The 16020-nt window shown below is 46.7% G+C and overlaps 1 protein-coding gene across 2 annotated transcripts; it reads left to right on the forward strand.

The window, feature by feature from the left end:
* Window positions 1-225: 225 nt before the first annotated feature.
* On the forward strand, window positions 226-14803 carry zbtb4 (zinc finger and BTB domain containing 4). 2 transcript variants are annotated; one of them, XM_044184966.1, is made up of 2 exons: window positions 226-382; window positions 6185-14803. In XM_044184966.1, exon 2 carries the CDS (start codon window positions 6201-6203, stop codon window positions 11700-11702), a length of 5502 nt encoding a protein of 1833 aa, XP_044040901.1. In that variant the 5' UTR covers window positions 226-382; window positions 6185-6200; the 3' UTR covers window positions 11703-14803. The 2 variants fall into 2 exon arrangements, with proteins under 2 accessions (XP_044040901.1, XP_044040902.1); XM_044184967.1 differs by lacking the exon at window positions 226-382 and adding an exon at window positions 392-531.
* Window positions 14804-16020: the final 1217 nt, after the last annotated feature.

Below are 16020 nucleotides of genomic sequence, written 5' to 3' on the forward strand. Positions count from 1 at the left end.
CTTGCTGGAGAAAAAGAGCAAAAACACTAAGAATTGTGTGTCAGAGGCTAAAACTGGAGTGAGAGAGGAGAGAGAGAGAGCAAGAAAGGGGGAGTGAGAGAGAGCATACAAGTTCGAGTGTGAGAATCGCTCCTGCCCTCTGTCTTCACACACTGCTGCCTGTATGTGTGTGTGTGTGTGTGTGTGTGTGTGTGCACCGCCTCTCCCTGCGCTCACTCTCTCTCTCTCTCTCGCTCTCTCTCCCTCTCTCTCTCTCACACACACTCAGACGTGCGCATACACAGACCAAGGGGGAGAGAGAGAGAGAGAGAGGGAGAGGGAGAGAGGGAGTGTGAGGGGAGAGAACACATCGCAGCAGAGATGCAGCAGGAGGTTTTCCGAGGTACGTTCTCTTGTATGCTTGCCTTCCTGAGAGACAGCCAGAGAGAATAAGAGGAAGAGAGGCTGAATTCTGTTGTTTTTCCTGCTTGTTTTTCTCCTTCTCTCCGCTGCTGTGGCGGTGGTTGCTCCGCGCGTGAAGAGGAGGAAAAGGTTTTTATTTTACTGTGCGTGTGTTGGGGCGTGAGTGTTGGTGGGTGTGCGTATTTATGCGGTGTGTGTTTGTGGAAGCGTATTTATGAGTGTGTGTGTGTGTGTTTGCCTGTGCTGGGTCTATCTGTGTGTGTGTGTGTGTGTGTGTGCCAGTAGCAGGCCTTGTCTCCCTCATCCTCCCCTCTGTTGCTGGCGCACCACGCAGTTCTTTTTCAAGAGCGATGACTCGTTTTGAGATTGTGATGAAACTTTTAATTTATTGAAGCCTCTTGCGTCTCTGTGATTCACTGCAGATGGGGGTGGGGGTGGGGGGGCAGCACACGTCAGAACAGATGTGAGCTTTGTTGTTGGGGTCTTAACATGGTGGGCCAGTCTCAAACCCCATGCCCATCAACTTACTACCAACATCAGAGGAAGTGTTTTGGGAGAAAAATTTGCATGTAGGCGACAGTATACATCTCTAGTCGCACCGACTGGTTCTGTCTCTTGTTTCGGTCGTGGGCCGCCCAGTTTGTCCTCCATTTTACCAGCCTGTTGTTTTGCTGGAGGTTTTCTCTCGTAGAGCAGCAGAGGGCATATTGATGTCACCAACCCCGTTGTTGCTGCCCTAAGCCTTACTTTTTTTCCCCAAAACAACAGAGCATCTGCTGCCAACTATTCCACATTCCTGGTTTTCATGGATGCCAAGCCAAGCCCCTGTGCTCAGTGTATGGAATATATGATCCACACTGCCACAGGGGTAGGGGTCATAGGTCAGACAATAAGGAAGTGTAGTTTCTGGCAGCTCTGTGGTGTCACACAGATGATGTTGTCATAGCAGCTGGCAGCCTTTTTATTTTGGTCATTTGTGTTTGGGTCACACATTAGATAAATCATGTCTGCTGTATTTGTCTTTGGGCCTTTTTCTGCCCTGGGCATAAAATCGCTAACATGCAAGTCTTGCAGATTGCAAGACAGAGTTGGTTGACTTTGTTTGATTATGCAGTTTTTTTAAAATGCCACAAACATAAAGGATGTGGACACATTCAGGAAACTGGTGCAGCGCTTCATCTTATACTTGCAGTTTAAGATGACTGTTGTAACATGCTGCTCTGGCTCAGCCTTGCTAATACTCAAATGTTTCTTGTTATTTTGAGACTGAGAACTCCAGTGGGGCTTTCACACCCCCTTCAACAGGGACTGCACGTGAAATTGAAAATGATTTTGGGGAAATTACCTCAAAAAGGTCACCGGTGTAGTGTTACTGCTTTCCAGGGGTACTTTTTTGGCCTTACTGTTTCCTAATACCGCCCATGATTCTGTTGCAGCAAGCAGAATTATGGGAATTACGTGCTGGGCCGAGAGCTAACAGAGCATGGAGAGTATGGCGTTTTAGACATGGGCAGGTTCACTGGTGCGTGTAGCAGCATGCGATAGCACCACGATACAACAGTTTACATGTGGGGAGGGGGAGATGAGGGGGCATGCAGTCAGTCATGCTGAGGGGGATATGAAAGACAAGGAAACCATGACATGTCAACATAGAACAGACGTGTTTGAAGTTACCCCTACCTCCCCCGCTCACACCACCACAAGCACTGCTACCATCTCCTTTCAACCACTCCCCGACCCATACCAACTTCCCTTCCCCTTACCTCCTTCCCTCCCTCCCTCTATCCCATCTGGCTGGCTCCACCACGCTCTCCTGGCCGGGGGGGTTGTAGAGAGTTCAGTAGCTGTTCTTGCTAACGATGCCCCCCCACCCACCCACCAACACACACCCTCACACACCCTCACACACCCTCACCAGCACACATACACTCTTCTCTTTACAGACCAACTGCTGCTCCGATAGTTGGGCCCCTCTGGCTGCCCCTCACTGGGGAGAAAGCCCAACTGACACCTTCCTCTTCCCACATGCTCCTCGCCGCTGGCTCACCGGCTGGAACACCGAGGCCCCCCGCATTCTGCCTTGCAGGCACTCCCCTTAACCCCTCACACACACACACACACACACACACACGATGATGATACATCACTGCTAAAGATATATTTAAAGGATAATTCTGGTTTATTACTACTTGGTTCTTATTTTCGTAGTTTTCCTCCTATTCCTATCAGTAATAATAACATTGCACTCAGCAGCCTAATTGCTGAGATCTGTGAATGGGTGACATTACTAAAATAGAAGAGCGAAAAAGAAATAGGCAAATTACAGACTGACTTTCTGGTTCCGCTTTGACCTGCAGTACTTGTAGCTTTGTGCACACACAGGTTTCCTGTCCAATGAGGGATTATTACCAACATTTCGGGTATGTCCTTTTCATCTCAAAATAAAGTGATTTAGATCATCTCTAAACTGTTGGCTTATTTACAACCTGTCGTCTGACTGCCCTTTTTCCTTGCCCCATCAGATTATGCCTTAGCAACGTTGCTGGGCATGATTATGGCCTATGAACTATGAAAATAAGACCCAAGTTGTAATCAACTAGAATTGTCCTTTAATGATGAGAGTACTGGGAAAGCAGAGATGACTTGATCATTTTAGCTGTACTCTATTAAAGAAATTTTAATGAGGCTTGGGTACAAATGTTAGCTGTTTACATTCATTTTCAAATGTGAAAGTATATTAAGGGGCACTAAAACAGTATTAAAAATGTAATTTGCTTTGATCCGACTTTTAATCCTCAGTTATAAAATGTATTGGATGGAAGACAGAAGCTGGCAAAAAGAAAACAAAAATACAAGCATTGAATGCTAACAGGTATTTGTCTGTCAGCACAAGTACCAGTTTCAGTATGGAATAAACAGAATGCTCAACGTCTGCTTCAAGGCCTTGAGCTGGCATACCACCCAAACTCCTCTGCCGTCCTGCCTTATGTTATGCAAGGCCACTTTAGCAGTGATGTTCCTAGTGGCTGATTTTGCGTTTAAATTTAGTGGATTACTAAATAATGGTTTCCAAAGTCATAAAGTCATCCATGTTTTTCAGATGCAGGTGGCAAAGTACCTAAGAGTCAAGTAGTAAAACTTCTGCTGTTTTGAGTTGGTCCCGAAATTCAAGCAAACAATATGTTAGGATTATTTTAATTTTAAAAGGTTTCAAAAGTTAAACTGCGCTAAGAGAGGGAGACTAATCTGCAAGTTTGTGCTATTTCTAATGATTTAACATTAAAGAGCGAACAAACGAAATTCCCAGAATCAGAAGCCAACAGTTTAGCGTGGCTAAAAGCCTGTCAGTGAAGAGTCTCTGATGTATAAAAGCCTATGCATTTGGTATAATGTGTTTTATGTTAACGAGAGTCTAGTTAGTAATTTCTCAGCTGATAACCTGTTCGTGCGATGTGGTTTTGTAGTGCCATAAGCATAACTAGATGAACACTTCATAGGCTGACCAACATGTTTGTTTGCGCACAACATCCTTTTTGCAGAGAGGTGTGGGAACAGGGTTGCTGTTTATTTTGATTTCGCTTTAGGGTCCTTGCCACATTCATGGTCACATTTGTTTGTGTGCCTGTGAGTTGTGCAGAATGATGTATGTGTGTTTTATGTGTGTATCCACTCATCTGCACAAATAAGAAAGAGGTAAAAGTGTTTTTCTGCATGTCCTATGCGTTTCTGTGTGTATGAGTAAATCCAGTACATTTAAAGCGTGTTAAAAGCTGCCTGTCACAGTCAGACAGCGTGTCGTGCAGGCTCTGCTTGTGCAGCGGCTGTGTGCGTCACAGGGAGATAAAGAAAAAGAGCGAGGGGGCGTCATACGCATTTTCCTGTCCACGGCGCAAGCATCAGATGAGATGGTGAAATCTTTTGCCTTAGCACTGTCTCTCAGTGTGTCTGCCCACTTGTAGCGGGCTGGCACTCGCCATAAGGGATTTCCTGCACAACATCTATCACTCAGCAAATGTGAGTGACAATGACGGCCTGTTTCAATACAGAGCAACAAAATATGGCAAGCCTGGCGAGACAGGATTGTGCATTCTTGTTGTTAGATATAGATCATCTTGAATAGGCACGAACTGGTTGGTTTTCCCCGTACAACAAAAAGTACGTGCCACTGCTTGCACTAAGTATGTCATTAATAGACACTTCTGTATTCCATTTGTTGACATACTTCATTCCACCTGTACCCTCAGTCTCAGTGCCGTGTTGCACTCAGATTCACCTTTTGGTTTTGAATGTCATTTACAAGTGGGCCCATCCATGTTGAACTACTTTGTTTATGCCTGTCTGTCTTGCCTGTGGGCATGTATGAGTGTATGTACAGTGTTGTGTACACATGCATGTTTATTTGTGTGAGTGTATGTGCGTGATTATATGTTTGTCTATGTGCTGGTTGTTTGTGTGTGTGTGTTAGTGTTTGTCTGGGCTCCTGTCTGTCTGACAGTGCAGTGTGTCTGACTGTTCCTGTTTCAAACCCCCCCCCCTTCTTCTCTCTGTCTCCTGCTCTCTCACTAGCCCTCACTCTCTTTCTCTCTCTCCCTTTTTCTATCACCCTTTCACTCTCCCTCACCCTCTCTCTCTCTCTCCCTCACCCTCACCCTCTCTCTCTCTCTCTCTCTCTCTCTCTCTCTCTCTCTCTCCCTCCTCTTCCCTCTGCAATAACAGTGCTGACCTAGTTTCTGCCTGTTCAGGGCTGCCTGTGGAATTTTACAGCGGCCTGCCTTCCTGGCTGCTTTGCTGCTTGAAAACGCAGGCAGAAAAGCATGACTGAGGATTTTTCTTCTCGTCGCATCATTATGGCCTTATACTGTCTCCGTTCTCCAAAATCTGCAGGCCTAAGCAAATGGACCCATTTTAAATAAGTAATAACAGCAAATTACATGTCACATGTGAATCTGCAGCTATCTTATATATGGAGAAATTGCAGGAGGACTGCATCGGCCACCATGGCAGTCGAATTAGAATGGAAATGAGAATAGCCTGTCGCTCATCTTCTACAGCTTAGCTGAGATTGTACCGGATGCAGAGGGCGGAAAAACACCCCTTCTCTGTGCACATGCATGCAATCTCCCTCCCTTCTCCTCTTCCCCTCTTTCCTTCCCTCCCGCCTTTGCCTTCACAAATAAATGGTTAGAGTCATGCCCGGCAAATACTAGCCACTGCCAGGAATGGCTAACAAGGCTCTTGCTCAAATAGCAAGAGAGTGGGACTATTTTTACGTGTGTTGGGGCCATGGATCTAAGTTAACACTCTATTCTGAGGGAATCTTGATTAAATCTGAACGGCTTCCAATTAGGCATAGGGAATGTTGTGTCACAGCCGAGAGAGATGGATCTGTGGAATGCCTTTCTGAAGGCTTGGTTGTGGCACGCTGAAATCTAAACCAGCACTGCCGCAGATTCATTCCTTCCCCCTACCCTCTCCCTCTTTTCACTCACCATTCCTGGCTGAGCTGTTGGAGTTCAGCATTGCTGGGGCATTTAGTTTTCTTTTCCGTTTCTCAAAAGTGTTCCACGAGCGTCATGACTGCTACTGCAAAAGCTTTGGGTGTAATGTTAATTCTTTTCTATAAGTCGATGTAAATTTACGTTTTATACATATTTATTTAAATGTTTTATTTAATCTTTATTTAATTAGGGAGTCTCATTGAGATCAAGATCTCTTTACCAAGAGACATTTATCTTAGGATGTTTATAATGCTAATTATGCTTCTTTCTGATTTCTCTTTCAGATTTCGGGGGCTGGTCATGGTGTCCGGTGAGAAGGTGTTGGACCCCCTCCATGCGGGCCTTATTCAGTTACGTCTGAGTGCACAGCACCTGGCTGGTGGGCTAACTTCCCTCTGCAACCTCACACATAGTGCAAAAAAGGACTCCACGTGCCACCAGAGTCAACGATTGTCACCTTTGTCTTCCCTGCCACTGTCATTAGTGGCTGTAGACACCCTTCACCCAGTTCAGGCCTCGTCACCGTTTCACCTGCCTGTCAATTTCTGTGGCTCGAGCAAGATCGAAGGACTACACAAACCAGTCCACTATCTTGGAGTGGCCTCCCAGTCTGAAGAAGAGAAGGAGGAAGGGGAAACTGAGCAGTTGGAGATGAAGGGTAAAAGGCATGGAGGCCGGGGAGAGGCCTTGATGGAGGACAGGCTGGAGGACATGGCTGATGGACCTAAAAATGCAAAAATCACCCTAAGCTTCCCACTTAGTGCCGCCCCCCTCCCAGCCTCTCTGACATCTCCAAACCACTGTCGTAGCTCCTCCTCATCCTCCCCTTCCCCCCACCGACGGCGGCCATCCTCCAAGAGCTCAGACGAGGGGTCACTGTGGAAACTGGATGCTACCATGGACGTAAAGCACAGACCTTTTAAGCCCCCGAGGCACGACAGCTCTCCGTCCTCTTCACCATCCTCCTCCTCATCTCCCATGACTGTTCATGCACTTATCAGGAAGGATATAAAATCCCCACCTCCTCTCAAGTGCTCCAAACTCAATCCAGAGACTCAGTTTCACAGGTCACCCCCAAGATCCTCCAGCGGATCTTTAGGGGGCTGCTATAGTGGCGATGGATGGGATGAGAGGCACAGGGTGGCCAACGGTACAGCTTCACCCTCTCAAACTGCCCAGATCCTTTTCAGTCTGGGCACGTCAGCCTATCAGAGAGGTGGGGATGCAGAGAGGAGAGAGAAAATAACAGGAAGACCAGCTGGGAAAGTGGGAAGCCCTCATGGACCAAGTCTACACCCACCCACCCTCCACCTCCCTCCCCCCTTACCACCACCTCCTCCTCCCCCTTCTGAGGGTCTTACCGCACCCCCTCACTCGTCCTCCTATTCCCCTACCGACAGCCTGAAGCCCGAGCTGATTTGCGGGGTTTGCAATCGTCTTTTCAGCTCGGCCTCCTCCCTGACAGTCCACATGCGGCTGCATCGTGGAAGCCGCGCCCTCAGTTGCCATTATTGTGGCAAAGTCTTCATCCACAGCAAGAGACTGCAATCCCATGAGGCCTCCTGCAGGGTGCCAGGCCTACCCTCCAACAGCCTGGGCCCTCCTTCTCTCACTGTGCAGCCAAAGGAGGAGCCGCTGGAGGAGGGTGAGGTGAGAGTGGAGGGGGGGGTGATTGTGGGAGAAACAGACATCAGTAAGGCGCGGCCAGGGAAAAAAGCGCGGAGCCTCCTGGCACGTATCCAAGGTGATGATGCAGCAGCCACAGAGCTACTAGAGGGTGATGAGAACCATTTTGTGAAGGTGGTAGATGGCAATGTCATTTACTTTTGCTCCGTGTGTGAGCGTTCCTACATGACCCTGTCCAGCCTGAAGCGTCACTCTAATGTACACTCATGGCGCCGCAGATATCCGTGCCATTACTGCGACAAGGTCTTTGCCCTGGCTGAGTACCGCACAAAGCATGAGGTGTGGCACACAGGAGAGCGGCGCTACCAGTGCATCTTCTGCTGGGATGCCTTTGCCACATACTACAATCTCAAAACACACCAGAAGACCATTCATGGAATTAATCCCAGCCTCATCTCCAGTGAAAAGACAGTTAATGGGGGCTATAAGCAGAAAGCGAATGCCCTCAAGCTGTACCGCCTTCTCCCCATGCGCTCTCAGAAGAGACCTTACAAGACCTACAGTGACAGTTTGCATAATGGTCTGCTATTGCCACCAACTGAAACACCTGCCCTCTCCCTGCCTGGCCTGGGCTGTACTCTGGAGCCTGGGGACCTACAAAGCCTCATCAGTGGGACCCACCCTCAGAGTGTAAAGCCTGACCCAGATGCCTTCCCTGATGACTTCCCTGTTTCTGTGGCTGCTGAGCACAGGGACCTCTCCGCACTAACACCCCTCCCTCAAACGGACATGCCCCAAGTTAAAAAACATGACAGTGAGGCCCTAGAGTTAGAGCAGGGTAGAGGCAGTGGCAGCTTCAAAATATCTAGTAGCAGCAAAACCAAAACTCCCAAAACTGGTAGAGGCACAGAAACAAGCATGCCTTCTGTGATAACATATGGCCATACAAAACCCTCTGTCATAGTTCATGGAACAGCAGTGTCATCCTCTGTCATTGTGCATAGCAACCAGGTCACCTCTGGAAGTGAAAAAAGCCCAATGAACAGCCCATCCCCTGAAACCAGCAGCAGTCAGACTTCACACAAGGGCAGTCCCAGGCCAGTCAAAAAGCAAAGGGATAGTGCAGATAACTATAGAAAGAGGTCAAGAGACAGTTCAGTTACCACAGAGGAGCGCTCAAGAGGTAGGCAGGATTCAGAGACAGGCAGATTATTTCACAAATCACGCAAGTCCCACAGCAAGAATGACATCTCTAACTCAAAGCAGCTGTCAGTGTCTGTAGGGTCGCAGGTCAAAGAAGCAGGGCCACTGTGCCAGATTACTGTACGTATTGGTGAGGAAGCCATAGTAAAGCGCAGCATCTCTGAGACAGACCTTAGGAGAGACAAGAGCCTTTCTCCCCCAAAAACCAAACGGAGTGAAACATCATCTGTGCGGGAAGCCAAGGAACCACGCCACACTCACTCCCACCACCATCACCATAAACACCGCCTCCACCGCAGAGCCAGCCTGGAAGCAGATTGTGATAAGGAAGGAGGAGACAGTGAGGAGGAGGTCAGAAAAAAGAGCTCCAAATCCCCTGATGAAGTGAGGGAGTACTACTTCCGTCAGGAGGTGCGTGAGCAGGAGAGTGACCATGACACAGAGGATAATTTATGGCGGCCTTACTACTCCTACAAGCCTAAAAGAAAGGCCCAAGCACACCTACAGAGGGTCAAGAGCTGGCAGAGGAAACTAAAGTTCAAGCGCTCCATCCGGCTAAAGAGGAGGGCAGAGAGGCTCAAGAACCCTGTGAATAAAGAAACGGATAAATCACAAGATGAGGAAGAGGATGGGAAGATTGAGGAAGCCGAAAAACTGTCAAAAGCTAACAGAGACAAGGGAGAGGGGAAAAAGAAAGATTATCTCTCTACCCCTTTAAAGGAGAAAAATAAAGACGCAGAAGAAGAAGTTAAGGAGGCCCGTCATGAGGTCACCACTCCTCCTCTGCACTCTCCAAAGCCCCCTCTGTCTACCTCAGTGGCTCCTATGGGAATAAAGAGGCGGCCTTGGACTAATGGGAATGCAGCAGAGTGTGGTACATGTGGCCGCTGGTTTTCAAGCCCCAGGAAGCGAGACAAACACGAGCTGAGTCATCTGCTGGAGTTTGTATGCCTCTTCTGCCGAGCCACTTTCCCCTCAAGGGATAAGTTGGAAGACCACCAGAGAGCCCAGCATCCCAAGCCTACTGAGGCACCCTCTCTACCCCCTAAAGTGGTACTTGGCGAACAAGTTGAAGGGGTCGGGGTTAAATCTGTGCCAGAGATTGCAAAGTATGATGAAGAAAAAGGGGGGCAAGTAGGCTTAGTAGGGAGCAATTCTAGTCCAAGTCGCCTAAGCAGAAGAGCATTATCGCGACACACCTGTCCACAGTGTCATAAGGTGTGCAAGACATCTTCAGCACTAACTCGCCATATCAGACGCCATGAGTTAAGCAGTTCCCCAGAGAGAGAAAAGGAAGATAAAGACTCAGAGCCAAAAACAACAGAGACAGTGGTTGTTAGCAGAGACCTAGAGACTGAAAAAGGGCGGGTTCCCAGTGCTCTCTCTGTTTCAGTTATCAGCTATTCAACACCAGACCCGCCCAGCATTGGTGACTGTTTGGCATCACAGCAGCATGAAGACCATTTCAGTGAACTGACAGATGAACATCAGATGTCAGAATCCAGTGACAAACCTGAACTGACAGAGCTCACACATCCAGCTCCAGAGAGAGAGCCCAGCCCACAAATTGCAGACCCTCTATTAGAAAACCCAGTTAACCTTACACCCCCTAAACTCAAATTCATGCCTGCTACACCCTCCACTCTCCAGAGTGTGCTAGTCATGAATGGACCTGAATGTCTGGACTACCGCACCCCCAGCAAAAAGAACCTAGACAGCCACATCCACAGAATACCCAGCCCTGTGCACATCGTGGCATCCACCAACACCTCTTCAAATGTGCCCATGACGTCACAGACCAGAATAACCACTGCTGCTCCTCCTGTTTCCATGACAACAGCTCCTAGCTCTGAGGGGGGATTCATGAAACGGGATGGGGTCATTATGGACAGAGAGAGGCAGGGTGGGAGTGGTATATTTCTACATGCAGGCTATGAGGAATCACCTCTGGTCCAAGATCTCAGAGTTCAATCCCTGTCCAGGAGTCCCTCTCCCAATGAAGCACAAGACCTGACCATGTCCTCTATTCTAGCTAGAGAGAGGGAGATAGAGAGGCAAAGAGAGAAAGAGAGGGAGTTCGAGAGACAGAGAGAAAGGGAGAGGGACAAAGAAATGGTGAAAGAGAGAGAAAAAGAGATAGAGAGGGCCCAGCAAATGAGTAGAGTGGTACATGCCCCAGAGGACCAGATTTCTCTGTTGGTCCCTAAAGAGGAGCCCTTGAGCCCTGTGCCGTCCCCCCAGCATATCCCCACTCAAACCACTATGAATGGACCCTCCTCACGCAGGCACACTCCCAAGTCCCCCTGCCGGTCCCCCTCAGCTATTGGACTCTTAGCTCAAGCCAACCGCCAGGTTCACTCCAGTTCACAAGGACTCGACAGGCTCACACTGCCCACTGGAGCAGCTGGTGCCGGTGACCGCCCCTCTGCCCATGCTCTGCTTCTCCCCCGAGCCCCTCAACCACCTGAGCCAGAGCACCAGGACACTGTTTCTTCCAGAGATTCCCAGCAGGGGAATGCCACCCCAGTGGGCTACCCTGCCCAGAATTATCCCCTACCCCTTATTGTGCCGGACAGCTATCACTCTGGTAAGAAGCAGGAGGAAAACCTGCTCATGTCCTCCTATCCTGCTGGAGCTCTTCCCTTTGGCCCACTGGGAAAAATGATCGTCCCTAATGGCGGGGACCTGGCTAAGCTGCCATTTTATCCGGACCCTTACCAGCTGCTCTATGGGCCCCAGCTGCTGGCCTATCCCTATAACCTGGCGGCTCTTCCTGTGGCTCTGAACATGATGGCACCTGGAGGGGACAAGGTGGAGCCTCTGCCTTTCCTCCCAGCCATCTTCAACTACGCTGCCACTGCTGGACCCTACATGGGCGCAGCCCCTCACCCCCTTGTGGCAAATCCCAGCCTCTACAGCAGCAGCAGTGGCAGCAGCAAGAAGCAACGAGACAGCAGCAGCAGCAAACCGTAGGACACAGAAGCACTATAAGGAATATATTTCAATGGGGATGGCCTGGCCTGTTTAGGATGGGAGCGGGAGGGGTGCGTGCTCACTGGGTCACTGAGTACACTCGCACAGTACCCCTGCCTCTATTTTATTCAGTAGAGATCAGAGCTAGGCATTAAATCAGGAGTAGGTTGAAGGGAGGAGAAGGAGCAAAGAAATGGGGAGAGAGGCCGATATTATAGTGACGTATCATTACTCCCCTCTCTTTACTCTTGCTCACCTTTCTCCGTGTCTCTCCTGTCTTGCTGTAGTGTGTCGTAGTTCTAGAGCTTGATTAATCTTCCTCTCTGACTCATTATATTATCTATAAGAATAAGAACTGCTAACAGGGTGTGTGTTGTGTGAAAAATTAGTTCAGTCTGCTTCCCTTTATAGTCACCGCATAACGAGGATAAACGCTCTTCAGGGAGGGCTTGTGTGGGCAAGGATAAGGGATGAGACAGAAGAGTACTTACTCAACACAGTTGGTGGTGGAGCATTAAGCAACTCAAACCTTGCGTATGTTTGTTTGAGCAAATGAGAATGCAGGTGTATCCTGTTGTTAAATTGTCCATGCAAGTTATATATGAGCATGTACATGCACATGTATGTAGGGATTTGTGCATGCAGAGGTGGGCTTAAGCAGGTATTACTGCATATGTGTGAAAGCGAGTGTGAGTGTGTGTTTGTGAGTGATGAAGTATGTGCGTGAATGACTAGATCATTCCCTGTGAGTCGCACACAGCATTCCTACTCTAGTTGGAATAGCTACTGTAGGTCAATGTGTAGAAGTGCATTTAGAAGTGATTCCTGATATCCAAATCATTAAGAAGTCAATGCTATGGTTGGACACAAGTCTATGACAATGACATCTGAGCTTCTAATGTCTCAACTAACCTGGCAACTTTGTGGCCAGATGACACTGTAGGATCTGTATAGCATTCACCATAGTTTATACCTGATGTGCACAAAATAGCGAAGTAGTGGTCACTTTAAGGGGACACTTGTAGCTGCTTGGATATGTAGCTGGCCACTGGGTAAGAATTAAAGGCTGGTAGACCATTGCACTTCTGTTTTTCATCTCATTTCCTTCACATAAAAAAGGAAAAGAATAAAAACCCGTCAGCCTTCATCTTGCGTAGCCTTTTCCTCTTTGATTGGAAGAGAAAAAGGCTCCATTTCCTAAGCCAGGAAGAAGAAAGCGATAGCAAGGAAGGAAAAAGAAAAAGGGATTCAGGGTATTGACTTATTTCTGGATAGGAAAAGAAATATATGGGCACAAAACGGTTGGATTCTGAGTCAGAAGGCCCCACAGAAATGACTTTGGGGACACAAAACATAGTCCTGCTCCCCAACTGAGGGGAGATTGGAACAAGCCTGAACTATTTCCCCTCCTGCCCTGTGTCATTTATTAAGAGGTAGAAAAAGGCTGAGCTTAGTAGCCAAAGTGGTGGCCGAAAATCCCCAGGTGCCCTCCTGGGGCCTTTTTGTTATGTGTAATGTTATCTCTATATGTTTGTTTTGTTAAACTATGTTGTTGTTTATGTTGTTTAGCCCTCTTACCAGACGGAAATGGCTTCAGTGAAAAGGGGGAGTAAACTTAAAAATATGAATGTAAATTTAGTCATGAGGTTAATGAAGTACAGCTGCATTAATGGTAGAGTTGTTTTCAGTTCCTTTTTGTTTTCTGTTTTGACACAAATAACCTGTTAAAGAACCGTATAACGTCTGGTATGCATATATACAGTAGTCCTAGGAACATGTCAGTAAACTTGGGTTCTGTATCCACAAAGCATGAGCAACACTTGCTTCCTAACCGTTTATATCCTCAGCAAATCTGGCATTGTGCGCACAGCTTTTGTTGCTGTTTCCTTTCGTATTTTCTGGCCTCTTCATCTTCCATATCTCTGTTAATATTTTTTTACTCATTATAGACGGCAGTTTGGAAATATTCCACAAAACTAGCTGCCACATTTACGTCTCACAGTCACTATTTAGGAGCTGTTTAAGTCTCCCTCTTCCCTCAAGCATACACTCGCGCACTGCACCTCCTCTGAATGAAGTACATATGTTTCAGTGTGTGTGTGTGTGTGTGTGTGTGTGTGTGTGTGTGTGTGTGTGTGTGTGTGTGTGTGATGGTACTGGGGCGCCTTGTAGTTCAGGCAGGAGTGTTAAAACATGTGACCAACTGCAAGGGCGCACAAGCATCCCCTTGGGTGTGGTTACAAGCCTTTTGCGTGTAGGCATACGTGTTTTGTGTACGAGAGTGAGTGACTGCGTGAATAAGAAAACCAAAATACTGTACATCTGCCTAAGCAGCATATCCCTTGGCAGTATATGGGCCACCTGTTATTTTTTGTTCTTTAACACTTTTCTGTGGGTTAGTTTCAGTGTAAAAAAGCCTTGCTGTCTCCAATACACTATCTCAAGCCATTCCTGTAGATGGAAAGATGATGTTTGTGTTTTTGGACCATTTCTTATGCCATAGTTTGCCATCACGGTTATCATACAGACCAAAAGCATGCAAATCAACGTATTGTAGTGACTGGACTGGAATCTGGTGGTAATATACAACTATTTACTGTATGTTTTAGTTTAAATGAATGTGCCTCTGCTTTGATATTTAAATAATTATCTATAGTAAGATGTGGATCGGCCAGATTTCAATTGTTAAGGTGCCTTGATATGGCATAAGAAATTTAAATAGTAAATGAACATTTTTTTGAGAAATGACAGTACAATTTGGAGATAGATTTCATGGCTTTGTTTGCTATGAAGCTGTTCATAGATGTAGGGGTGTGGCTAAACTGTTTTGGTATCGTGTACATGTCTAGGGTAATACTGTGCCATATAGAGCCCACAAAAAATGTTAATGTTATTTTTAAAAGATGTTTTAATGTTGCCTGATGACTTTGTCTTTAGATTTGATACAAAGGCTTGTAGCCACAGCTCTCCCAAAGTCTGTAGTCTCCTTTTCCGACATTCTTCTTGTTCTCTCTCGCTCTACCCTTGTTTCCGTCTCCCTTTCTTTCTCTTTGCTGCAATCAAACAAAATAAAGTATTAACCTGATGACCCAATGAAATCAGCTCTAGTCTGGTCTCGTGTTTTTTTAAAATGATGTCTCTAGTAATCTTTACAAGTTGATCTGGAGTTCTTAATATGAACCATGTGCTTAAAGTTGGCAGATGCCTGGTTTCACATTGTTTGATCCTCCCTGTGAATTCTCCAGTGAAATGTGCGTTTAACATTTAGTCAGTTAAAAGCAACTGTGAACATCTTTTGCACTTTCTTTAAGCACATGGTTCACTGATGTAATTTACTTCTCTCACTGTGCATTCAGTTTTAATTTAATATCTTCTCTGTTTTTGGTATCTTTGGATCAATTCCATGGCATTTATGTAATATTACCCACAGCGCACATTCACATTTTCTCTAAATTTATAAAAAAAATACACTATTTCCTGAAAGTTTGTAGCTGACATGTAAACCAGAGGCTGATTGCAGCTTCCTCTTGAAGTCAGGAGCTGATTTCTTACCATCATTGAATGAGCACTCTCCCACTAGTGACACTTAGTGGTTTAAACAGAAACAGTCAGCTTGGTGACCCACTCATCTTTGCACTCCAAAAATGATGTCAGAGATGAATTTCTTCTGACAAAATTGAATATGAATGAAAGTATTTCAGAAATCGAATACATTTCTCAAAACATTCATCATGAAATGTCAAGAGTGAAAAAAATGGTGCATTTATGGCCTCAGGGATGGTTGTGATTTAAAGTCACAGTGCTCTCTTGCCAATAATAAATTCAGTTTTACAGCATAGCAAAGCACTGAATTACTTTACCTCAATGGATCTTTTTCACTGCAGACATTTTGACTTGTCATAGTAGGAAAAGCCTAGGTGTTGCTAGTAACATTAACAATGGCTCTGTTCTATTCAAGTGCCCCAGTAAGCTATTACAAAGGGCCAGCAACACTGAAACTTGCCCAGCTAAATGCAACGCAGCCTTAAGTTAATGTTATTGTTTACACCTGTGCTTTTCAAACTGTGACTTCAAATACTCAACAACTGAATAACAGGTTGTTTACTGATTGTTCCTTTCTGTGTGTGTGTGTGTGTGTGTGTGTGTGTGTGTGTGTGTGTGTATGTGTGTGTGTGTGTTGCACTTTTCCCAGTATTTCCTAGCTATCACAGCCTTCCTGGAAGGAGACTGAATCACAGGAATGCAGCCAGGGCAAGAGAAAAAAGAGTTTTGTGACTTGAAGCACAGTTACCCTCTCATCTCTCCCTCTCTCTCCCCT

The sequence above is a fragment of the Siniperca chuatsi genome, linkage group LG22 (genome assembly GCF_020085105.1).
Source record: "Siniperca chuatsi isolate FFG_IHB_CAS linkage group LG22, ASM2008510v1, whole genome shotgun sequence".
NCBI classification, from domain to species: Eukaryota; Metazoa; Chordata; class Actinopteri; order Centrarchiformes; family Sinipercidae; genus Siniperca; species Siniperca chuatsi.

What these genes read in the sequence shown, in the direction of transcription:
- zbtb4 (XM_044184966.1), top strand. Translation starts at nt 6,201, where the DNA reads ATGGTGTCCGGTGAGAAGGTGTTGGACCCCCTCCATGCGGGCCTTATT.